The sequence below is a fragment of the Apiospora hydei genome (genome assembly GCF_038363865.1).
Source record: "Apiospora hydei strain CBS 114990 chromosome Unknown utg000009l_segment0_segment0, whole genome shotgun sequence".
NCBI classification, from domain to species: Eukaryota; Fungi; Ascomycota; class Sordariomycetes; order Amphisphaeriales; family Apiosporaceae; genus Apiospora; species Apiospora hydei.
Window position 1 is genome coordinate 6,080,051 of NW_027117368.1, and position 24,494 is coordinate 6,104,544.

The 24,494-nt window shown below is 54.3% G+C and overlaps 7 protein-coding genes across 7 annotated transcripts; 3 read left to right on the top strand and 4 right to left on the bottom strand.

Moving 5' to 3' along the window:
* Positions 1-1,346: 1,346 nt before the first annotated feature.
* Positions 1,347-2,988, bottom strand: PG997_013723 (uncharacterized protein; the record flags this gene model as incomplete). Its single annotated transcript, XM_066818037.1, has 3 exons — positions 1,347-1,393; positions 1,444-1,593; positions 1,638-2,988. 3 exons carry the CDS (start codon positions 2,986-2,988, stop codon positions 1,347-1,349), a joined length of 1,548 nt encoding a protein of 515 aa, XP_066663729.1.
* A 2,063-nt stretch (positions 2,989-5,051) lies between these two features.
* On the top strand, positions 5,052-7,259 carry PG997_013724 (Mis6 domain-containing protein; the record flags this gene model as incomplete). The annotated part of the gene is made up of 2 exons (XM_066818038.1): positions 5,052-5,100; positions 5,170-7,259. 2 exons carry the CDS (start codon positions 5,052-5,054, stop codon positions 7,257-7,259), a joined length of 2,139 nt encoding a protein of 712 aa, XP_066663730.1.
* Positions 7,260-7,694: 435 nt separating this feature from the next.
* Positions 7,695-8,534, bottom strand: PG997_013725 (uncharacterized protein; the record flags this gene model as incomplete). Its single annotated transcript, XM_066818039.1, has 1 exon — positions 7,695-8,534. The coding sequence occupies one exon, from the start codon at positions 8,532-8,534 to the stop codon at positions 7,695-7,697; it is 840 nt and encodes a 279-aa protein (XP_066663731.1).
* Positions 8,535-9,455: 921 nt separating this feature from the next.
* On the top strand, positions 9,456-10,239 carry PG997_013726 (acetylxylan esterase precursor; the record flags this gene model as incomplete). Its single annotated transcript, XM_066818040.1, has 2 exons — positions 9,456-9,995; positions 10,057-10,239. 2 exons carry the CDS (start codon positions 9,456-9,458, stop codon positions 10,237-10,239), a joined length of 723 nt encoding a protein of 240 aa, XP_066663732.1.
* Positions 10,240-11,033: 794 nt separating this feature from the next.
* Positions 11,034-11,635, top strand: PG997_013727 (calmodulin; the record flags this gene model as incomplete). The annotated part of the gene is made up of 2 exons (XM_066818041.1): positions 11,034-11,089; positions 11,224-11,635. The coding sequence occupies 2 exons, from the start codon at positions 11,034-11,036 to the stop codon at positions 11,633-11,635; spliced, it is 468 nt and encodes a 155-aa protein (XP_066663733.1).
* A 768-nt stretch (positions 11,636-12,403) lies between these two features.
* Positions 12,404-13,396, bottom strand: PG997_013728 (Eukaryotic initiation factor 4E; the record flags this gene model as incomplete). The annotated part of the gene is made up of 3 exons (XM_066818042.1): positions 12,404-12,714; positions 12,794-13,098; positions 13,221-13,396. The coding sequence occupies 3 exons, from the start codon at positions 13,394-13,396 to the stop codon at positions 12,404-12,406; spliced, it is 792 nt and encodes a 263-aa protein (XP_066663734.1).
* Positions 13,397-16,995: 3,599 nt separating this feature from the next.
* Positions 16,996-18,900, bottom strand: PG997_013729 (MYND finger; the record flags this gene model as incomplete). The annotated part of the gene is made up of 1 exon (XM_066818043.1): positions 16,996-18,900. The coding sequence occupies one exon, from the start codon at positions 18,898-18,900 to the stop codon at positions 16,996-16,998; it is 1,905 nt and encodes a 634-aa protein (XP_066663735.1).
* Positions 18,901-24,494: the final 5,594 nt, after the last annotated feature.

Genomic DNA, 24,494 nt, shown 5'->3' on the forward strand with positions numbered 1-24,494 from the left:
GAGGGGTGCGTTATCTTTTTGCCTGATTGTTATCCAAATAAGGTGAAAGTTCCTCTTTCGAGGGGGGCACCTCCGCAACCGACGGAATGCTTTTTGTTCCTTCGTATCCGGATTCGCGTCGTTACACAGCGTCCATGCCGTGGCTGCGGGATGTGGTTTACTGGGTCAAGCGCCGTTGCACGGCATTGGGGTCGCCCATGATTGTCATGGGGAGCGTCAGAAACAGGACGACTTATTGCCGCAACCTGCATTTGGCCCCCATGCAGCCATGTGCAAGCCATGAGCGAGGGCAGGGGTAAGAGGTTCCTCCGAGGCGGGAGCGCTTCATAGGCCAACGGAGGAACTCGGTGCTTCTTCACACCAAGATCGACAGATCAGTGTTGGTTCTCGACGCGGTCCAACATACTTGCCCAGACGCTCATCTGACCTCGCTTCGCTTATGGGAAACCGGCTGGGTGATCTGTCCCTGCTACACCGACTTGTAGCGGCAGGCTTGTCAGGAGATATCAATCTTATGTGCAGAGGAGCTGCATAACCCATGTGTCAAGTTGCGCCCACGCTGCCTGCTGACCAGCCACTTCGCATTCACATATAATCATAAGCCTTGCAGTAGTACGGCATACAGCTAGGAGCCCAATCCGACCCTTGCGCATGCGGTATTCGGGTCGAGTTGGACGAGTCGAGAATAACCTTATGCCTTTGGTGCGGCTACTAATGATATGTAGTGTAACTGTAGCTTCCTGTCCTGTCAGACTGACCGCTGGTTCTTACTCGGACCTTCCGGTTCTACCGAAATCCATTTGTCATTTGCCTTTGCTGGTGAAAGGGCCACCACCATCTTCATCGCCCGCCATGTTAATGTGTAACCCCTGCCTTCTACTCGTAGCAAGACGAGTTCCACAGCTGGCGTGATGTGCCAGCAAGCCCATCTTGCATACTGATCCGGAAAGACAATGCCGAATTTGGTACTTTGAGGACAGCCATGTTGATCAGTTAAGGAAACTGCGGTACTTTGTGCCGTTCGGTCTGCTGCTCAGGCGTACAGAGCTTCTAGCTCAGCGATGATGTTACCTCTTGTGGGGTATCCGCAGGAGGCAATGGTTTGTTTGAATGCCCAAAGGCAACGTCCAAACTAAATCGTTCAACGGCCCAGCATGTTGGGGCACTTGTTCCCAGGGTGAGTCTCCACCAACATGGCTTCGAAGCAGCATAAGGGTTTCGATGATTTGATGCTTGCCGAATTTGATATCCTTATAGTAAATGAGGCCCGGGTCAAGCCTGTGAACGTGGAGAGATGAAGTTGTGAGGGTCGCCTTCTGAGAAGGGGTAGCTTCGTCTTGACAGCTTCACACCGGCTGCCAGACCTCGCAGTAACTAGCCCACTTGCGCCAACCTTTTACACAAGTCAATAAGTTGGACAAGAATGACCATGAAGTTGCTTACCTGTGGATTGGAAGCCCTCATGGCCCCCTTTAATGCCGTCCAGAAATACCCTTTTTACGCCCTGTCTCTCCAGAGACCTGATGCAAGTGTCTAGCAGCCTAAACATTATTGCGTCTTTTCGGCTCGCGACTGCTGCATTTTCATCTGGAGCTGTAAGATTTGTCCGCTTTAGATCGGAATCACCATGTACTCACTTGCGATGCATATGCAGGTGACTCCGCCAACATCGAGGCCTATAGAACGAGCCCATGGCAAGTCCTGCTCAGCCTGCGTTCCTGAGCGAGGTAGGTATGTCAGAGCCGCCGCCACAACTGTCGATCCCCACAGTCCAACAATAACATCGAAGCATTCGCTCGCCGTGTACTGGTCGGACAAGCCCATTGTATCGTTACGAAAGGACTCGCTTCGCACAAAGGCCTTGACCGAATCCAGCTCGTTCATGTCGCAAACTCGGAAGCTGAAGCCCGACATAGCAGCTGCGAAGTTGCCACTGGGCCAGTCTTGAATGTCGAGAATCCAGTCGCAAACCTCCCGGCCGAGGCCATCGGACTTGAAATCCATCCTCCACCCCCGGTTTTGGAACCATCTGGTGGCAGCAGACCCTTCAGGAATGCCATAGAGTAGACGTGGGAAAGTGCTGCCCAGCTGTAATCTTCGGACTCCCCGCACTCTTTTCAACTGGAAAAGGGCCTCGTCGTGCAACAGTTTCCCAATTCCTCTTTGCCTGTACGCTGGTTCAACCAGAATCACGGCAATAGACCCAACAAGATCCGCGTCACCCCCGTTTAGAAATGTCGTATACGTTGCGCAGAATCCTATAATCTCGCCCGATCCTGGCAACTTCACCACATAGTGCCGGCTCCAACCGACCCTGTCAAGCAGTGCTCGCAGAGAGTAATTGTGGAGCTGAAACTGGCCAGGTAGATATTTGTTCCAGAGGCGTTCGAATGGCGTCACATCCATTGCGACCAGTTCGTCCGGCAATGCTTCGACTATCCATTTAGGTTGCGTAGTCGTCTCTATGGGGTTCCGTGTGAGTGGCTCGCCAAACAATACAGCGGCGGCTTGCTGCAGGAAGTGTGGCGAGTAGCTTGGTAGTTGAATAATAGCAGGGAAGTCTGCCTTCAGAAGCCCCAGGCCTTGCACGTCGTAGCAGGCGAGAACAATTTGCGGACGAGTGTTGCCTACCATCCATGCCACCTCTGCGATATCGGCTTGTGAGGGTTGACTAGCAATCGGTTTCCCCGAGATCACGAATATGATAGCCTTGGCTTTGTGTATGTGAGCAACATGGTATTCGGTGATCCCATCACGTGCCGTATACGGGACGTGACGTATCTGAGGATGCCTCTGTGCGAGCGCTCGCCCAAGGCTCTCGAACGGATCTATCCCAGCATCCGCGTCTCGCGGAAGCGGAACGACCAAAGGGGTCAGAAGAACAATGACATCGTTCTCATCCAATATGCCCGTCAGCGGAATATACTCTTCCTGGTCTCGCAGAATAACAATATCTGCAGAACCAGATGGCGTATCGTAGTGCGACATTCCAGTTTGGTTGACACCAAGCCAGTTCTCCTCATGAAATTGGTCGTTTGTTGCTGAACGTCGACTTATACGGGATCAGCTTCGTTTTGTAGTCGCCGTCTACTAGGTACCTGCGCTAAAAATAATTCTACTCAGCCACTTTTGCGTAGACGGCATAAGCATCGTGGGTGGAAGGTTCGTGCAAGCCAGTCCGTGGTTGCCACAATAGCCTCTTGTCCAACGTTCGTAAGGAAGACGGGATTCGTGTATGAAGCCAAGTAGTTTAATATCCGATATGGTTCAGCTTTGGCGCCATCAGAAGTAAGCAAGAATGCAGCGATGTCGACAGGGGTTGGTGACTTAAGTGCCGCAACCGATCATAACAGCAAACCCAAGATATTCGAGGCTGAAACCATAACTTTAGTAGCCGAGTGGGACCGTGTAGTTGGATTCCTTTTTGGGCTTCAAGGCTCGATAATGCAATGCTCGTCTATGGCCGGGGAGGACGTTTGGTATGAGGCAAAGTACAGGAATCCTGATGGGCCGAATGCGTGCTGCTGCATCTGATATAGCCGGACGTGCTGTTGCTCCCTCCTGGGTGTTCACTAGGGGGGTTAAGCAAGCTTTCGTGGCCCGAATGGTGAGATTTACCTACGTACTTATAAGACGTCCCAGTCGGTTATGCCCCTGCCCCGCAGCCGCGTTGGCGAAGGACATGGCATGTTACCTACTGCCCTCCTCGTGGGCAGCGTAGGAAGGGCATGCCCAGGTCGCACAGGCAGCAAATGTGCCCAATAGCCTTGACGATGAGTTCGCAGGTGTTGCCCCGTTTTGCAACTTGATCAATTTCTCTGGCGTTCCACCGGCTCTCAGAAAAGTTCTTCTGATGGCTGTTGGGTGGTGAGATTGGAGTGCTATTGGCTCTTGGGGTCCCAACGCACTCCGCAACCTCTATGCAGTCGATAAAGTGAGTTGCTAGCACTGGATTTTGGGGTAACACCAGCCCGAGCAACTATGCCAGGCCGAGACTATTGTGGCGTGGTGATGAGCAAAGTCACGGAAATGATGACCGACGGGGATAAAAAGGTAATGGAACTAAATTCCGATGCAGTCCATGCTTTTGTCATGCCCCGGCAGTTCTTGTCAAGTGCAGCACTCGACATGCCATGCATTGTTGGGGAGGAGTTGGCCACCATCAGACTGGCATATGGTCTTCGGGAGCGTGTTGGAGGCCAATGAGTCAACGTTCCGGGGCAACACCGACAGACAAGCTGGATCGGAAGGATTGAGGAGCGCTGGCCACGACAGACAGTGGATATAGACACAGGGAAGCTGAGGCTTGTGTAGCAGCATTGCTTGTTTCCGGTGAGGATATAAGGGTAGACAACGTCGAGCTAAGGGTCTGCGCCGCCGGGGGCATCTACTTAGGCAGATGCTGACAACAAGGCAGGGTGTGGTGCGGTGAAGCTGCTGTCAGCCCAAGCCGAAGTCCGAACAGGTTTGGGCGCTATGTCGTACATACGGTGCATATGATACGACCAAGGCCGCACACGGTTGAAGGGATGCATCAATGTATGTGCACCATATATGTAGGTCAAGTGCGGACATCGAATGGAGAGCAGCTCGCCCAGCCAGCCAGAGGCGAACATGGAAGGCAGATTCATTAAATACCCACCGGTTGGGGAGGTACAAGTCAAGTGGGTTGTGCCTTCCCTCTTCTGGTGACACGGGGCATTCTTCCAAGAATCGTGCAGCATATACTTAAGTAGACATGCAAATAAAAAAGGGCGCTAGAAAGTTGCTGGTTCATTCATGTCTGTTCGGCATGATACGGTACTGGTTATGGTTATGGCAGCCAGCCCGTCGCCTGAAGTGTACGTAGGAGGGTAGGCGCATTGGCTTTCATGTTAGGAGGGACCTTCCAAGGTTACTGGCCTACACACAGCTAGCCCACAACCCTGATTGGCCAGACAGCTTTGGTGCTAGGCGCGTCAAAACCACAGCACTTAACGCGCCGCAACTCATAAAGTGGTTTCACGATATATGCAATCAAATGCACATCTCTGGCAACTTGCTGCTCCATAATGTCAGGCCATGATGACCTCAAGGGCAGCCTCGCCGAAGTGATCCAAGGTAGGCAAATCCAGTTCCCCAACCATTGTCGCAGCCATCCACGAGCCCCTCCCTAACTCGCCGTGCCAGGCGCAAAGCTAAAGGCCAAAAGTCGCGGTACCAGTATCAAGCCCGCCGTCGAGACTCTGGGGTCGGCATGCTACGAAAATGGCGTCTTACCCGATGACCTGAAAGAGCTCATTGACCTGGTCACCACTTCGGCCGGCAACTACCTCGACCAGGCCAGCCTCAACAGCATTATACGCAACCTCTACCCGGCAACCAAGGTAGCGAGCGAGATCGTCATCAAGGTCGTGGCTTGCCTGGGCCATGGCGTCCTGAAACCCTCGCTGGCCATCCAGGCCGCCCTACTCCGATGGATCATCATGATCCACCACGTCGTCGACGGCAATGCCCTGTCCCAGTCTTACCCGGTTCTCTTCAACCTCCTGGACACGGCGGCGCTGCGGTCGCCCCTATGCCAACTACTCGCCATGATCACCCGGCGCCGGCACGTGCGCCCGTACCGAATCCAGACCCTCTTGTCACTGAGCCGGCAGACGGGAAGCGACCCGGCCCTCACGGGGCTGCTGCGCGTCTTCAAGGACTATTACCCAGAGATCATCGTCGGCGAAGCGACGCGCGGCAAGGCATCCGCCTTCAAGCACCCGGACCTGGCCTGGCGCGAGCGGCTCGACGAGATCCAGAGCGCGCACGCTCAGACGTCGCGTAACGCAAACGCCGTGCAGGACGCCTTCCACGTCGCGCGCAACGGCAGCGGCGGTGCCAGGAAAGGAGCGCTGATACCCGAGGTGCACACCTCGCACGCGAACGAGAGCTCCGTCACCCTCGAGGAGATCGAGAACGCCGACGGGTTGGTAAAGGCCCTCGAGACCATCGAGATGCCCAACCAGCTCATCTCGGTCCTGTCCGACCCTCTGCTCCAGAAGCTCCTGCTGCTTCGGCCCGACGCCGAATCGCTGCAGCGCGCCAACAATTGGCTGGTCTCTTGCGCGCAGGACCTCGTGAGCGGAGACGGCGATTCGGAGCTGGAGGGCACCTTGGAGATCATGCGCGACTATGCAAGGGCCACCAGGAACTTACCCCCGGTATTCCTCAGTCTACTGAGCGAGGTATTGAAGACGTGGAATGGGCGGGGTCGGTCTTCAATGTTCGAGGTGCTCTCCTATGCACCGTTGCCTTCCACCGATTTCTCAGGTCTCTACGAAGCAGTATTCCAGCGCCTCGAGGCAAAAGTGCTCGACGGCACCCCGAGCTCCCAACTGGCCGTCCTCAGCTGCTACACCTCGCTACTGCGAAACTGGGCCGCCTTCCTCCTGGCGCAGCCGCAAGGCCGGGACTCTACCTCGTCGGCCATCCCAGACCTCGTTACCCACGTCAACAAGCTCGCCCTGACGGTGCTCCAGACCGCCGGCGCCGGCGCCTCCTCCAACGACAGCAACAGCAACAGCAACAGCAGCACCATCGCGACGCACTCGGCCGTCCTCGACTTCTACGAAGAAGCCTCGCGCATTGCCTCGAACCCGCACCTCCAGCGCCACGCCCAGATCGTCATCCCGCCCCCGCCCCTCGTCTACATCCTGCACTTCAGCGCGAGCCCCGCGACCGTGTCGCGCCTGTGCGGCGTGCTGGCGCGCTACAAGGCTGGCTTCCAGGCCGCCATGGCGGGCACCGTCGTCTCCAGGAAGATGTCGGACACGTACTCGGTCGAATACATCAACGAGTTCAACGGGTTCCTCATGGACGTCTGCAACTGCCTCTGGCGCTCGCGCGCCTTCAATGCCAAGGACGCCAACGCGCACGGCTGCCTGCTGGCCGCGGGCGTCGTCGAGGAATTGGCCGCGTACGTCCGCGGGTTCAACCTTAACGTGGCCCTGCCCGCCATGTTCACGCTCTCGGCGTCGCCTGCGTTCGGCGCGCTGGCGACGGCCCATCTGCGCGATCTCGAGGAGGTCGAGCAGGGTCTCGGCGATCTGGACGTTAGGCACGCCGGGCCCGTGACCAAGTCGACCCTAGCGAAGCTCGCGAGGGATGGAGGAGTAAATCTGAGTTGGGACGACTATAGGTTGGGGGTGTTGGGTCATCTCGAGGATCATGGCATGAGCGGCGTGGCTGAGTTGATGAACTGTACCATGACCACGCTCATGAAGAAATCGTAGAGGAAGTAGGGGTTATGAAGATGTCACTGCATCTGACCAAGATGTCATTATTGAATGTAGTAATCAAGCACATGCCAACTTGCTTGTGTGGTAGTGTGTTTACTCTATATAGTGCCTCTACATACTTTGTATGTCTCCCGTGTTGAAAGGGGGTATCTGAAATGCATCAAAACTTAACCAAGAACTCTGCCCTTTAGTCCGGTGATGAAACCGCACTTATGTTGTTGCATCAAAAGTCCCAAACGCCTAGTACACTAAAATGCCCCTTTCGTATCTTCGTTGAGACTCCTCGAAAATGCTAAGGATCATGAAAGAACCCAACCATTGTAAAACGCCAAAGAATGCAAGTTAAGTGCACCCTTCATCACCCATTGCCCGCTGGCAACCCTCCTCTTTCTTGCCCCATCTATCACTCGCCGATCCTCATCCAATTCTCTACTCGTCCACCCTCTTCTCCAGCCCGTACCCTCCCAGCCCCCCAGCCTCATAAGACTTCCCCTCCGCCCCGCGCTGGACCTCGCTCCGCGGCCCGCGCGCCCGGAGATCCTCCTTCAGCCAGCCCAGGACCAGCTCGCCCAACTGACTATTCCCCGTCCGCGACCCCGTCGCGTCGCCCAGGAACTGCTCCGCGGGCCCCCACTCCCGGATCGTGCCCAGGTGCATATGCACCAGATGCGTCGGCCAGCCCGCCAGGTTGTCCAGGATGTGCGTCGCGTAGACGACGGTGCACTCGCGGTTTTCCGTCTCGCGCTTCAGCCAGCCCAGGAACTCGGCCCGCGACAGCACGTCGAGGTCGACCGTGATCTCGTCGAGCAGCAGCACGGTCCAGGGCCGGATCAGGCCCATGGCGAGCTGAACCCGACGCCGCTCGCCGTCCGAGACGGCATGCATGCGCCAGCGCACGTCGATGTCCAGGACCCCCACGAGCTCGTCGCGGCGGGCCGGGTACGCATCGCCGCCGACGGAGCGCAGCAGCTCTTCGACGCCGATGTCGGTGCGGACGATGGGGTTGAGCACCCACTCGAGCCCGAGGTACGTGACGCCCTCGAGGCCGTCGGTGAACGGGTCCAGCCCGGACACGGTGATGGCGCCGCTGGGGGCCAGGCGCTTGCCCGCCAGCAGGCGCAGCAGCGTCGTCTTGCCCGCGCCGTTGGCGCCGATCAGCAGGGTGCGGCTGCGCGGGGGCACGGCAAGGTTGAGGCCGGTCACACCCGTGGAATAGTCTGGGAAGGTGTAGGTCAGGTTGTTGACCTTGATATCGGGTGCGGAAGCCATCTTGACGTGGTGATTGGCTTGACTTGTTTGCTTGATCGTCTTCTTCTTGGCTTTTCTTGGTGATGGTGGTGGGGGTTGGTGGGGTGAAAAAAGATAGGTATGAGTCGATGTTTTTGATAGCGTGACGATACGGCCAATGTAAGGTATCTGGAAGATTGAAGATGAAATTATCGAAGTATACGATAATTTTACCTTATTGCTAACTCCAAACGAGAAACAGGTGTTTTTTATCACAAGTCTCAATGGCAGAAGCACGCAATTTGGTCTGGCGAGGTGGGATGCCGAAGCCGACCATTCCCAGGCCGACGGGCCCAAAGCCGACGGAATTGTAAGACGTAGGACATTCTGTGGGGCAGCCACATTTCTAACCACATGGGGAGTATTGGGACGCCTATATTCTACTAATTGCCTAGGACACAAGTCAGTATAGAAGCAATGCCATTATCATGTGCGTCACCATTTTCGTGAGAGTCTAGATTTCTCCTTGGAGTTTCTAGTCTGCACGAGCCTTCATAAAGCGCTGTTAGACAGGGGAATACATTCTGCCAAAACGTATATACCTTGCTTATGTGCCGGCGCATTCATACCCCTTTCTGTTCTTGCGCAGCATACCCATACAACAACCAATAGGAAAGCCCAATTGGGATGGGATACATATACCTCAATCCCCTTTTGGCAATGGAGCAATATATTCCTGCTTCCTTACTCGTGCAAGGCCCAGAAACCCAGCCTCTTGCCAAGTATAGAGTGCACAAGATGGAGAAGCTTGGCAAGCAAATGAGGTTACCTGATCGCCATTCTTTGCAAGGGAAGTGGGATATGCCGCAGTGGAGAGGCATATGTTTAGATATATGATGCCGTTCTCCTCGAAGATGTCTTTGTAAAGCAACCGATAATCTAGTAACAAATTGCCAGCCCAGAATGCGTTACTCTGGTCTTCTCGTCGCCGCCACCGGCAGCGCCGTCGCGTCTGCGGCCGCCAACAGCGCCACCTGCAACTCAGTCCAGATCTTCCTGGTCCGCGGCCACGGCGAGTCCATCCCAGGCCTACAGACGAGCATGACCGACGCCATCTGCACTGATGTCTCCAACAGCAGCAACAAGACCTGCGGCTTCCAGTCCATCGCCTACAACGCCACCAGCGGCGCAGACACCATCTGCCAGGACCAGTACGACGGGATCCGGCTGCTGCGCGGGAACCTGACGGCGTACGCGACCGCTTGTCCTACTTCCCGCCTCGTGGTATCGGGCTGGTCACAGGGCGGCGCGCTGGCGACTGACCTGTTTGCGGGCGGCGGCGACGGTCTCGACCTGACGGGGACGTGCGTCCAACCTACCTCTCCAGCCCTCGCGCCGGAGGAGTTCCCGGGTCCGCACATCGCCGCCGTCGTGACGTTTGGCGAGCTGCACCATAACGCGGACATGCCATGGAATGTAGGGAACGGTTCTGCTGCCGACGGGGTGCGTCTTCCCTCCCTTCATCTCCACCTGGCTAACAAAGACCCTGCTAACAAATACACAGCGCTACCCACGACCCGAAGCCATGCTCAAGAAGCTGAGTCTCTGGGCGGACCGCTTCCGCGATTACTGCGTCGTCGACGACCCGCTGTGTGCGCAAGGGGATGACGTCGCGGCGCACTCAAGTTACTTCCAGTCGGCCTACTGGCCGGGTCTCGTGTCTGAGTTTGTACGAAGTAGACTGTAGAGATTTGAACGAGACGGCATCTAGACTTGCGGTTCTTTTCCGCAAGACAAATGGCAGCCATGTTTCAACATTGAGACGGATGGTCATATTGAGCCTTGGGAACACGGGTAGGATCAAATCATCTCAGTTGCTAGGTCTGTTACATAAATCCCCTTGGCGTGTCGTGAGCTACCTGTTGCTTCCTCAGGAAAGGGGGGCGATGGTATACCTAAGTGATATTTTACTTAGAAATGGACGATACTCACGCAATACGATAAGACATGTATGTCAAACGTAAATGAGACAAGTTATCTTTCGCATCGACCTGTGTTCATCAACACCGTTTGCTGCTGCTAGTCTACCCCAGACGAACGAACAATGCTTAAAGCATGTGCCCCCCACCTTCCAAGAACGGCGCGCATTCCGCAGTGGGGCAACGTCTTTCATCAGCGTCACCAAAGGTCTCGTAAATTCCGCTACGTACTGCTCGCAACACCACTGGAAATACCACTTACACACCTGCATTGATTCAAGCGGTACCTTTTGCCGCGACTCTCCCTTTCTTTCTCTGCGCTCGCGAACAACTCATAGAAACAATGGTAAGTCCCACCCAATTCGACCCTCTCTGCGCTTATGTATATCACGGAGACTAAAGCCCAGCTCTTTAACACCCAGCCCGCGAAACGAAAAGCCGCCGCCCCAGCAGCCTCGGCCGCCGCCCCGAAAGAGCGCCAGTCCAAACTAGCCAAAGAGCACAACATCACCGCGCGCGAAGAGGCCGAGATCAAAGAGCCTTCGCCCTCTTCTCGGAGCCCATGGACGGCGAGAAGGAGGGCGTCATCCCCACGAGCGACGTGCGGCGCGCCATGGTGTACGTTTTTCTCCCACTTCGTCTCTCTTCTTCTTCTGCTGCTGCTTCCCAACCCCGACAGATCAACTGCATACTTCTTCTATCTCTGCATGTAAGCGGATACTTACTAACATCCGCCCTCCCGAACAAAACAGCGCCCTCAACCTCACCCCCACCAAGCCCGAACTCCGCGAATTCCTCTCCATCCTCGACCCCGACGACGAAGGCTTCGCCCCCTACGAGCCCTTCGTCGCCATCTGCGCCCTCAAGCTGCACGCCCGCGACGACGCCACGGACGAGACCCACGCCGCCGAAGTCGACGAGGCCTTCCGCCTCTTCGTCGGCAACTCCGCCAGCACCAACACCAACAATGACGAAGAGGGTGGTCCCGGCCCAGTGCTGACGCTGGGACACCTCAAGCGCGTCGCCATGACCCTCAAGCAAGACGTCGACGACCAGCTCCTCAAGGACATGATCCTCGAGGCCAACGGCGGCGCCGGCGTCGGCCGGGGCGTCGGCCGCGCCGAGTTCGAGGAGGTCATGCGCCGGGCCGGGGTGTGGAAGTGAAGGAAACGAAACGATATGATATCACGTGCGGGCGGCATATATACAGCGGGCAAGGAACAAATGAAGAAGAAGAAGCCTAAAAAGGGCTTAACGAGGCGAACAAGGTTGCTGCCAGATCGTGTTCCCCATAGCGCTTGCTACCCTTCCAGAAGCCTGGTCTTGGCATTATGAGATCGCATTATGAGATCACGGCGGAAGAGCTTCAAGGGTGCAATTCGCGGGCCGCCATGCTGGGATTGTGCATCAAGCACAGGCGGTACGGAGACCTGCAGGGCACTCTATGCTGGAGCTACCACTCAGCTATATGGGATACACATTTCACGACTACGACTGGCAGTACATGTACTACCCGATTGGGGTGGTTGAGGCAAGAGGATGGATGGCAGTAACAACGGCGAAACATGATACCCTGTTTTCATATTGGTATATAGAAGCAAAACTCACTATAGTGTGGTTTGCCCCCCCTTTTGAATTTTTTTATTCGTTTGTTTGGTATGTCGCGAGGCTTATGAATCTTAAACCAACGCCGTTGATGCAACTCATAGTCGTAAGAAAGGGGAGGATATCTCATCAATGACAAACATGATTTCTTCAGATTCCTGAAATTCCCGACCAAAGATTCCTGCCCACAATGCAATGCTCGCGAGACAACCCCTGATTCCTGAGTTCTTCCCTTGGCCCTCTCCTCAAATATGCTCTTTCCTACCTACCCATGAGTGCTGCCCACACTCCATCATCGTATCATGCATGTTGTTCTTCGACAAAACATTACGCAGTCTCCTCCGTGGCCGGGGTGACCTTGACGTTCTCGTTGGCATTGGTCTTGTTGGCGATCTCGTTGGCCTTCTTTTGCGAGTCCAGAACGGCCTGCAACTCCGGAGGAGCCTTGAAGCCGGCGTGGTCCGAGTGCTTCTTGTAGAAGTAGTTGTCGGGCTTCGGCTTCAGGTTGTCGGGCAGCTGCTCGAGCACGCACTCCAGCATGGCGTCTATCGACTTCTGTTTCGAGGCGTCGCGGTGCCAGATGGTGATCAGGTGCGAGTTGAAGCGAACGGAGAGACCGACACCGCAAAGTTGGTCGCCTATAACCATAGTTGATTCATGTTAGTTGCTTGTTGGGCCTTTCGAAGAATGTGATCTCTGCACGGGAAAAGAACGTACCCTCCTCGAGGACGCTCTGCAGCGCCTCCGAGATGGCCATGAGCTGGACCCGGTCCCAGAACTCCGAGCCGTTGGCCTTGGGCACGCGGAACGTCCAGCTGCCGCCGAGGATGTTCCTGCGGTCCTCCCAGACGGGCTTGAAGCCGTTCTTGAACAGGTAGACGGACTCGCGCATCTTGATCTGGTCGACGGGGAAGTTGTTGTTGTAGCGCCAGAAATCTTGCACCGACTCGATCTTGGTGTCTAGCTTCTCGAACGAGACCTGGTAGGCGCCGTCCTCCGGGGGCTTCTGGTCCTTGGCTTGTCTATAAGTTCGGAGAAAAAGAGTCCCATTGTTAGCCAGCATGCACACGCAAGATACAGAAAGGCAAGAGTAAGGGTGTGATTGTCCCCAGAAGGAGCAGAAGGGGTAGGCGGGCTTGCTCACCTATCGAAGTAGACATCCCAAACGTGGTGGGTGTGGAGGGGGCGCATCGTCTTCTGGAAATTCCGCAGAGCATCGCTGCGCTGCTCTGCTGGCGAACTGACATTGGGCGATCCGGTATCCGAGGTCTGGGAGAGCGAGGACAGGCCCCGGGTGAAGAGAGTAGGACGAGTCGCCATGTTGTCTGATTGCGTGGAAGGTCGACTTGGGGCTCAAGTAGGAGTACGAGTAGCGTTTATTCTAGGTCGTGGCCGTTGGAGAAGTGAACTTGGTAAGCCACTTCGGAAAGACTGTGTGTGTGTGTGTGTGTGTGTTCCTAGATCGAATCGAGCTAGATGCTGCTGGAGTACACAAGTTGACTGATTCAGACGCACGCAGCAGAACCAACAGGGCGGGCCGGACCGTTGGGGCTTTTAGGTATTAGGGGAGGTGAGGGGTAGTAAAGGTAGGCAGTGGTGGTATTTTGGGAAAGGACCGGAAGGTGAGGAAAGGAAAAAGAGAGAGAAAGGGAATCCTCGAACAAGAGAAAGCGTTTATTATTATCACCACCAAGAGCAGCTTACTGGTGGTTGCAGCAGCCGCAAGTCAAAGTAGTACCACGTAGTAGCACAGGCGTCATAAGTTTCAGAAGATATAACACAACCATTCAATGGGTAGGGAAGGTGGTCCAGAGGTACCTACAGTACCTTGTACGTCTAGTACGCGCGCCTCCAGCATTGAACCACGGACCAGAACGGCCAGCAAGCGACTGGAGCGACTGGAACGACTGGACCAACCCGCGGGACCGGAGCAGAAGATGCCCCCAGGGTATGTCTGTCTGTACCTGACTGACTGACTGACTGACTGACTGACTGACTGACTGGAATCCATCAGGCGCGATGAAACAGGCACAAAGCAGCAAGCCTCTGCAGAGCCTGGGTTCGTCCAGTGAAGGACCCTGTTTCTCGGGGGCTCTGCTGGGCAGTTTTGGCCGCCCCAAAAACCACCGGGACCCCCCCCAAACCCAACCAGCTAAAACCCCCTAGGGGGCTTCGTGGCGTGGCTTGCCAGCGACAAATCACCGGGTTAGGACACCCTGGTGCTTGCAAATGGCCCATGTTACAGCGGCGCACTTAGCTCCCTGATCACAACCGGGCGATCAGGGACGGTGGAACAGGAACCTTTAGGAGGTACCTCACCTAGGAATGGGAATGGCCCCTCCATCCTGAAGTGGCCCCTATTCATTATCGCTATCCAGCTACATCTCTCTGCCTATCAAGCAGCAGAATCGACTGCAGACCACGCGATTTGCCGATGCAATAGGTCGCGGATGTGCTGATCCTTTGTCGCTCTTTGATTACTCGTAAAACATTGATGCGATGTCCTTTTCCCTCCCGATGTTGGTTTGGCTTTCAATCAGCTAACAAAGAATGCGTGCCCCTTCCTGAGATCAGCGGCTTGCAATCAAGACTGACATCCGTCAACTGAAGACAGTCGTATTTGACATGTACTGTGCTTGTGCGTGCTCCAGGTACCTTTCTAAAGTTGGAGGACTGACTGGACGTTGGGGTTCAGTCTCAGGTCCTGGGTAGCGCGCCCGCGGCATCTTTCCAGCCCCCACCAAACTGTGGGCAGGGCGGCTTTCCTAGACCCGAACCCGCCGCCTCAATCCACGTTCCGCGACCTTCGAGTTCGGAGATCACCATGTGGGTGGCAGGCAGGTGGTGGCCACGTTCAAAATGTTTGGATTCTCTTCATCGTATTAGGTAAACTCCCGTAAATATATAGAAATGCAGCATACTATACTCCTATGCAAACACATTGCGAGTTGCCGTCGACTATTACGGACGGAATATTGCCCGACTTGGGACGACCTAAGCCTTTTTCTCTCGACTGCATGAATATAAGAATCGCAGTCCGTACTTTGACAGGTTTCACTCCTAAAACCCCCCGGACGATCAAGGACGGTTTAGGTTTGCACCAAAGCAGACAAGCTTAAATCCGCTTCGCAGACCAACCGCCCATCCGAAACAGCACGTACCTCGTCGTAATCTTGACCGCTCGCTATGGGATGTTACTGGCAATAGTAGCGAAGGTTGTCCGGGTGGTGGTAGTGGTTCGGACGATAATGTAATCCATCATATAGAAGAGCTTATCGTGATAAGGAGGCAGGATAGTACCTCTTGGTAGAACCACGCCAAGGCATATTTCATCGGAGGCAGCTGTCGGTTAAAAAGTGAAAGGCCAGATGAGAGACAGAAGGTGCACATTGGCAGACGATCAAACACGGCAGTACGATATCGAGGTATCGGGATGGATGTGTGTAAACGAACCATGGCGGTCCTTCTGGAAAGGGGTATGATACAGCTCAACGAGGATATATGCGCTGCCTACCTTATGTACATACACAGAAAGGGGCGTGATGTACCCCGAGTCATTCGCCTCCCAAGATTCTACAAGGGCATGCCTGAGTCGAGCAACTTGCAATGCGAAGCGTTGCCAGCCCTGACCCCGAAGCATACGCAATGCGAACGTGCGAACGAACGACATATAAACAACAAGCACGTGGGACAAGTCCAATGATGTAGATAGACATCTGGCATAACAGCCGTCACGATGGCCTATAACAATACAGTCTAGTCCCTGCCTCCGGGCCGAAGCTATTTTGTCAACCCGGTTATAACCAGGTCGAGTATGACCTCCTGTATACCCCAATGTTCAACATCGACTCAGGCGGTAGCAGTCCGTTTGCATTTCCGGAGTACATTATAGAGCTATCTCTCTTGGACCATGAACTGTCATCGTAAACCAGCAACACAGGTGACGGCCCCTACCCCTGACGTAGGTTGTATCAATGGCATCAGTCATTTTCACAGACGATGATCAAGCACGAGGCAGCTAACATTGTTGAACTTCATGATCTTTTTTATTTTGTTTGTTGGATAAAAGATACAGCTGCCGAGCAACCTCTTCCGGAAGCCCGTTCCACTACCAGTCAACCCAATTCCCCGAAGCGTGAATCTCCAAGCCTGAGACCAAAGCCCAATTTTTCCTCTCCGATTGGACGCCTTGGAGTACCGGACTTCATTATAGCCAGCTTGAATCGAACATCCCGATCCTGGCACTATCTCAGGCCCATGGCCTGGCTGCCCGCAGGCTCCGTCTCGATTTCCTCATGGGTTTCCGTAGATCTCCTTGCCATGTATTTTGTAGCATAGTGAGGGACAATCTAAGTTGAAGGGCCGAAGGTGGCACATCTCTTAGCACCACGGTGCTGTGAGTTGCGAGCGAGCCTTCTTTTTCCCCTTCCTTCAGGGCATTGTTCGCTGTGCAGAAACATTAAAAGATAAAAAGAAAAGAAAAAGGCCCACTGTCAGTAGCAGGCGGGTATACTGCTGCACATCGAAGCGATTCTGTTCGAGACCGTGTAAACGCCGTCTTGCGCGGCGTAGTGAGTGAAGTATTGTAGGACTGTCAAGTCTCGTAATAATCACTGCGAGTGCTACCAATGGATATCGCAGCTCGCTACGCCTTGCGGCTTCTCGTCCCGGCGAACGTGGGACACTCCAAGAGAAGTATAACACAAAAGAAACCCGTTATGCAGAGGGAAATCAGTGGTATCAGAGCGTGGACGCCAAAGTGTGAAATGCTTGCTTCGCCATGCAGTTCGATCGAGGAATAAACTCGATGAAATAGACATTATGCTGAGAACGCCTGGAGCAAAGCAATGCGTGATCCGTCGTGTGTATATCTGTGTTTTGTGCTGAAAGTTTTCGTCGAAGTCGTCGTGTGGAGGTCATCATTGCGAGGCTGCCACACACCAGTGGCGGTGGAATGCCCACGCACTCTTCTGACACTCCTTGCTGCAGTACTTGGTACGGCGGCACCGACGGCACTTAGCAAACTGGCGCGTGAATTCTTCCCATTTGCCGCACTGGTAGTAGGCGCATTGCCGAATCCCACCCCGAGTATCATCCTTTCGGCAAAGGTTACGCATAACAACGCCAGCCCAGTATTGCATGTCGGTGCTGTGGTATCGGACTGTGAACTTCTCCACCAAGGGGAAAATGTTGAAGTCGTTGGGCAACAAGTGCTCCTCCTCGTATTCCTGGGGTCCCAGAGACTCCATGGTCACATGGTCACCGTCGAGCAACTGCAGTTCCTTTCCGATCTTTAGTCGGGGAACCAAGTGGCTCTTCTGGAAATACGACCTCAAGTTACAGTACTTGGAAACGTACGCAAGAAGTTGCAACGACATCAGGACGTCTTCTTCCCGAGGCATGGCCGCGAGCATCTGCGGGTTGGGCGGTAAGGGGCGATCCAGCAAGTAACGAGGCACGCTCGAATGGTTGGGCATCGTTGGCTGAGGGGTAGGAACGATAGGCCGGTTTGGAGACAACCCAATCGCAGGCACTGGCGTGGGCGCCACATTGGGGATGCTCCCATCCACAGGTGCCCGGTGGGTGATGTTGAACGTGCCGGCATCCGGTACCTCGGATACGGTAGGAGTCGTCAACTCAAGGGCGGCGCCAGCCAAGGTGCTATCACCCTCGTCCATGGCAATATCTTGGAAGTTGACAGTGGTCTGCACCTCCGCAGTGCCAGACATCTCAGCATCGCCAGATTCGTCTGATTGCACACTATCCGTTTGTAAATCATCGGTATCGGCAGTCGAATTTTGGTGTCGTATCGAGGGGCGCCTCCTGGAGCGAGCATTGGGTCCCAGGCTCGATCCGGGTCGTACCGAAGGGGACCGGACCTGAGGCGGCGGCAGGGGTGTTGTTGGCGATGTTGGTTGCGAAGTCAGACTTATATTGGGAATCACCGGCACCATCGAAGGAAGGCGATCGGCATCGCGGACGGGGCGTATGAAACTTTCGGTGCCATCTGCGTTAGGCACCGCGGTCGCTAGCGGTTGAACGACGGGGCGCGAGGGAGACGCAAAGCTCTGACGACCCTCATGGCGGTGATGGTGATGATGGTGGTGATGCCTGTGGCTGGGCGCCGCAGCGCGATCTGGCGGAGAGCTCACTGAGAACTGTGAGGCCGAGGTCGAAGCCTCGGCGGCTGTGGACTGTTCGGCGGCCGGGGCAGCAGCCGAAGAAGATGATGAAGCACCACTGTATGCGGCGGCCGAGATGTCAATGGACGGCGGGGGAGCCTGTCGGCGGAAGGGTCGCTGCTCGAATTCCAGACGCCCTGACCTGTTGGTAAATGATGTGGAAGATTTCGATGATGACTCTTTGTGGGAATGACTCCGGTGACGGTGGTGGTGGTCCTGCAACTGCTTCTGCTTGGCCTCTTCGGCCTTTTCGCGACACTTCTCAATCACCTTGATGTAGTTGTCGAGAATTGTGGCAATGACAGGCACCATGTCGGCTTCGACGACTCTCGTCCGGACACCTTCGGTGCCACGGACTCCAATATTCACGACACATTGGAAAGCCAGATTCCACTTCCACATGTCCATCATGTCTTTGCTGCGCCCCTGCTTCAAAATGCACACCAATCGCTCGATGCCACCATCGACCGTGAGAATGTCTCGAATGCGAGCCGATGATGTGGTGAGGTATGCGAGATGGTTGAGCGAGTTGATCAGCGGAAGGGTCGACGTGCAATCGAGGGCCCGGCGGTCGTAAAGGGCAGTGGTGATGCCCACTGACGCCTTGTTGACGTTGGGGATACTGAAGTTAACCTCCCTCATCTTGTCGGGTAGGCTCTGAGCCGTGCCAGGAAAAGAGAAAGTGTAATACTATCAATCCAATCGAAGGGGGGAAATTGATAGGAAAAGGGCGGAGTCCGGTATAATATATAAGAATACAGAAAGACCGCCGATAACCAGGCAAAGCCGTTGAATGGAAAGGCAGGCGATGCTTGGTTGATCGGAGAAGGGCGGTGTTTGAGGGTTAATGAGGAGAGTTCATGCACCCCCGAGAGAAAGGGAAAAGTGGTCTTGTGTGCCAAAGTATTCGTTTTAATACGGTGCGACTACCCCGATTTAGGGAACCTGACGATTGTCGTCGGAGACGATGCACCACAACAATCAGAAGCAGGCGCCTGGATTCCTTGGGAATGTTTCTTATTGTTCGACAACCCGGCAAGGTTCGCAATCCAGAATGGGATATGAGGCAGCAGTTGGGAACAGCAAAGTCCTCGATCAGGTTGATGTCGGTTGGCGGCCGAGACTCGGGTGGAAGGCGATCAGACTGTGTAGATGAGGCCCGATGGATGCGGAACTATCTCTCTTTCCAGCCAGCCCGTTTCAGATGGCGTGAATGGATGGAAGCAAAGGGCGTTCGGCCGGGGCTCGATGCTTCGGGCGTCGTGTAGTAGTAGTTGCTGTTCGGTTCGCAATAGTTTATTGGGCAGAGACGAGGGTGGGAGAAGAGCGGCTTCTCTCGAAAATCTCCTGATGGGAATCACAACGAGGAGCGGAAACCGGGCAGGACAAGCGAAACCCAATGTTCCCAACTACCAAAAGACTCAGAAAAGAAGAACGAGTAAACCCTCCATCAAGCTTCGTGACGATAACACACAACAAAAGACACGGAGCGTACAGGCACGACAGCACACTACACGGGCGAGTGAAAGGGGGAGGTGATAGCGACGGCCGTATCGTTAGGATGGGGTGTGGTGGTGAAACGAATTGGTGGAAGAGGTTGGAATGAATCAATTGTTGAAGACGGACGGGATGATTACGGATGGAGCGAAAAGGGACTACGGCTTGTCTAGGTGGTGTGTGTGCAAATGACTTTTAGGTAATCAGCGCCTGGCATTGCGATGGGGCCGCCTGGCACCTATTACAATTGCAGTCTACCACTACCACTTAGGTAGGAGGGAGGTACTTCGATCGACTGGGCAGTGTTTGGGGATTCTGCACGCAGAAGGAGGGGGCCCGGCAAGTACTGGCCGGGGACGCCTTTTTGCCAGGCCCAGAATTGCCTATAGGCATTCCACTACTAATTTTTTCTTGTACATACATATTTTAGGTGCTCTGTGACGAACAGGAGCCTGGAGAACCTTAAAACCGTCGACTGGGACTGGCTCAAAATGGCAGGGAGCTGGCTGGAAGGGGTGGGAGCTAGCGGCGAAAAGAAAGAAAAGAGAAAAGGGACCGACTGGGATGATGGTTTCGGGTCTTGCATGTCGCCCCAACTGCCTGCTTGCCTGCCTATTTGCCTGCTGCACTGAAGTGGCCTACTGTGCGTATCGCCTGTCGTCGCCTAGCGTTTCCTGCAGTGTTCGTTCTATGTCAGAACGTTCAGTTCGAGCTGCCCCGAGAGATCCATCGAAGCGGCTCCCCCAGGACGTAGTACAGATGAAAGAAAATACGATCTAGGCACGGCATCGTTTGATTCGCGCCCCGGCTTAGGCAAGCCACTCTTTCACCCTAAGGATAATTTACAGTCTCGGGGCGCCGTGGAAGGGATCTTGGGGGGGGTTCCAACGTTGTCTAGCATAAAAGCATGCCTGATACCAGTACGTCTTACCGCGGCCTTGGGTTGCGCATGGCAGACATCCCCAAAAAGGAAAGACATGGGATTCAAGGTAGCCGACAGACAGGCGGCTTGGGGGGGGGGGACCACTAAACGGCGGTGGAGGCGAGAGACTGGTATGAACGGTCCCAGTGCTAAAAAACCAATGGGCCTGTCCTAATGAGATTACCATGCACCTTGAATCAGGCACTTGGGTGCCAAATTGCCGACTGGACTCGACTCTCTCTCATTCTCTATTGTGTATCTACGTTACACGCCTTCCTGAATACGCGTAAACATAAAGGAGGAAACCTAGTATGGCACAACAGAGTTATATTTACAGCTGTCGACGAAACGCGGGTCCTTCTCGTCTCTCCACTCCGTCTTTGCTATGAATTCCGTCATAATTGGGATCCTTCGACCTCGAGGGGGGCTCAGTTAGGTCGAGCTCGAGGTCGGAGGTCGGGCAGCAAAAAGACTGCAAGCAAACAACCACCTTTTTTGCCTTTTAATGAGAGGAAGGGGGAGCAAAAGCCTCAACTATTATTCCAATGCGCAAGTCTGTCTTCTCCGGTTTCTGGACACAAATACCAGCAAGTACCAAAGTGAACATGACATAGTAGCAATGGATCGTCCTCCCGTATAAGTCAGAGGGGTTGGGCTCACCATGAGGTCTGGCACCGCATAGGGCACAACACGAGAATAAGCAGTTAGCCCCGAGAATCGGCACGCCTCGACGGGATTACCTAAGGCTGCGCCCTCCTCTTCTCCGGGCGCCTAGTAGCGGAGGTTGGCCCCGGCATATACCTAGGATTTGCTGAGGCTCGAAAAGCATCCTGCTTGCAAGCTTCGACTTTAGGCCCTGACAGGTCCCGAGCGCCTTTCCGCTGAGTTCAGGATCCGGCAGCTAAGAAAAACTATCTATCAATGCAAGGAAGCTGTTTGTATGTACGTGCATGTATGGAAGTAAGTCAACGGTTTCTAGACATGGAGATAGATGCATACCGATAAGAAGGCGAACGAGAAAAAAAGAAACATGTCACAATGTCTCAGACCCGAGCACCTGCCAGATGTTTTAGCACATGTCTCGTCTCTTCGTCATCTACACTGATCAGCTCATCCAAGTACCAAAATATCTGCCTGACTATGCACTTTCTGGACTTTTCTAGATGCCCTACTATAGACAGGCCATGCCCAGTTCACGTTCTACTCTGCCTACTACTTGACAATGGGCGATGCAACGAGTAAGTGTGGTGGGGTTTCTGTCTTGACTGGACTTGTCCGTCGTCTCAAGCGTTCCCTTTCTACGACGAGCCACTGGCCAGACCCCTAATAGCTTTCTCCCCTCTCTGTGCCAAGTTGGAGGTGAGGCGAATAGCAACTGCCTTCTGCACGCAATGCAGTGAATGTGCATGCCAGACCAATGTGGTCTCGGCCGACTTCCTTGGCCGTTGAAAGATCTTCACTTCTTCTCATCCTCCCCCTCCACTTTACCGTCAAGCTTACAAGGCAGGGAAATCACCCCACACACCAGCTTTTGCGCCAAGCCCGTCCGTGGGCCAGTTGCCGCCAGTAATTCCCCGAGCTCTCCCCCAACCGCATCGAATCAGCTAAAAGAACCCCCGACATCGAGCTTAGCTCGTTTGTACTTGCTTGTGCGAGTGTGTGTCATGTACGGCCTGCGGCCAATGGCGAGCTGCCATCAGTCTGAAGCCAGAGGCGACATTGTAGGGAATCAAGAAAGAAAAACGAGAAGGAGGTAAGCGGATATAATGTCCTCTTTGTTCTCAGTCTTATTTCCTGGTGAGTGTGGTGTGTTGGCAGTTCTCTGTGTACATACATTGACATTTGAAGTTACACACGCGCACGCACACACGCACACACGAATAAATCACATTTCATCTCGAGCCGCATTAGGCGTCGTCTTTCTGTCGTTAACGGTTCCGTGACAGCTTTTGGTGTCCACCGAAGACGGGGTGGCCTACCAAGGGAGCCACTTCTTTCCTCTTTGCCTGCCAGCCTGCCCTTGCTGGTGGCTGGGTCGGTCGCTCCAGCTGGGGCTGATGCCTGCTGGGATGTATTAGTATCCAGGCGAGAGACATCTCCCATCAATTCCTAAACGGTTCATCCTTGCGAATCCAGCTGCGGTAATTCAGTAAATGACTCTCTTTCCCTCTCGCTGCCCGCTTCACCTTGTGCTACCTGACAGTATAGCGGGTACGGATATCGTGGCCCGATTGTCGAGAGATTTCAGTATAATAAGCCCCCGTTTCTCGTGTGACCTCATCGTGGCTACATATTCCCACCGTCGAACCATGCAGCAGACTAGGCTCTCCTCGTGTCTTGCGTATGTCCAATCTTCCCCGTTCCAAATCTGGCTTGATTAAGCAGTGTCAAAGAAGAAAGAAGGAAACCAACCAACCCACGAAGCGGTGAAGACAGATAGGCAGGTCGGACCCCTTCATTTCACGCCTCACCTTGAGGACCGATTCATGTTCCTGCATTGGCTTCTTCCTTTCACTCACGTGGTAGAAGTCATCCCGATACCATGGTTGGAGCCAGAATATCCATGGGAATCTATCTAGGCCGTAGCCCACCTCGTCATCACAACCCCTGACACGAAGAAACAGCCTCTCGGTACCAGCAGTACGGTTAAATCCAATGAACAGTAATGATCCCTCTTGCTCCTCATCCAAGTTGCCGTAGTATGCGGCCCAAGGCGTAACCTTCGCCCTCTTTAATCACCCACTCCTGTACGGCCAAATAAGCGCGGCTGAGTATGTGAATTGAATCCTTGTGAATCCTTCCGGGCCATCAGCGAGCCAGGCGGTCGGTAATCAAAACACACAAGCGCGATGTTGGTGTTTCAACCTCTCTCTCTCATCTCGGTCTGCATGCAGATCCTGATTGAATCTTTTCTCTCTCTCTTTCGTATCGGCGCTTATCATCTATTTACATACATACGTACATCCATGAGGGGTGAAATGGTTGAAGGGGGATTAGTCTGGCAGCGGCGCTTAACTTTCACATATCTTGTAACGCCCGCGGCAGACTTTATCGTTGTTGTTGGTAATCTTTCGCTCCCTGTTGGCCTAATTATCGAGAGCGAACCCAGCGCTGCGATATCCCTAGCCACTCAACCCAGTAATCCAGTATCGCACAACACACGGACTTTGAATTTCTCGACTAGAAAAGAAGAGGAGAGGAGGGCCGAAGAAAAGGGGCGTGCGAGAGCTGCCAGATCTCCTCCTCCCGCGGCAGCTCGTGCAACCCCGGCCTGCCGGTTACAGTAGCATGCTGTAATGTAAGGATAATGAGAATACCAGGCCTGGGTCTCTTTTCGGTGGGCGCAGGTTCGGAATCCGGCCCATATCCATGCCCAGGTAGGGACGCAAGGACGCAAAATGCATAGCAGCATAGTTCGCATGGCTGGGATCCGTTACATTGCCGAGCTGCATCCGTGCTAGGCACCTAATGTGCCTCAACTCCCCTCCACTACAGCCGCTACCCGCCAGCCTCCATCAAAGCCCATAGCGAATACCTAGCGAATACATAGACCATAGGCTATCTGATCTGGCGTGCCGGTTTCAATGATAGTAGCCCGCATGACTGGCATGATATTTGGCCCCCAGAAATGAAAAAGAAAAGAAACAGAGGAAGACACGTTTGTTCCATGCTGTCTTACCAGCTTACATGTCCTTACCTGCTTACTGACTGTGTCGATAAAAGAAGGAAGGCTGGGTGCATGGAACAAGTGTCTGATATCTAATCCCCAATCCTGGTGCCCGCATCGCATAGTCATAGTCATAGTCAGCACGCCCGC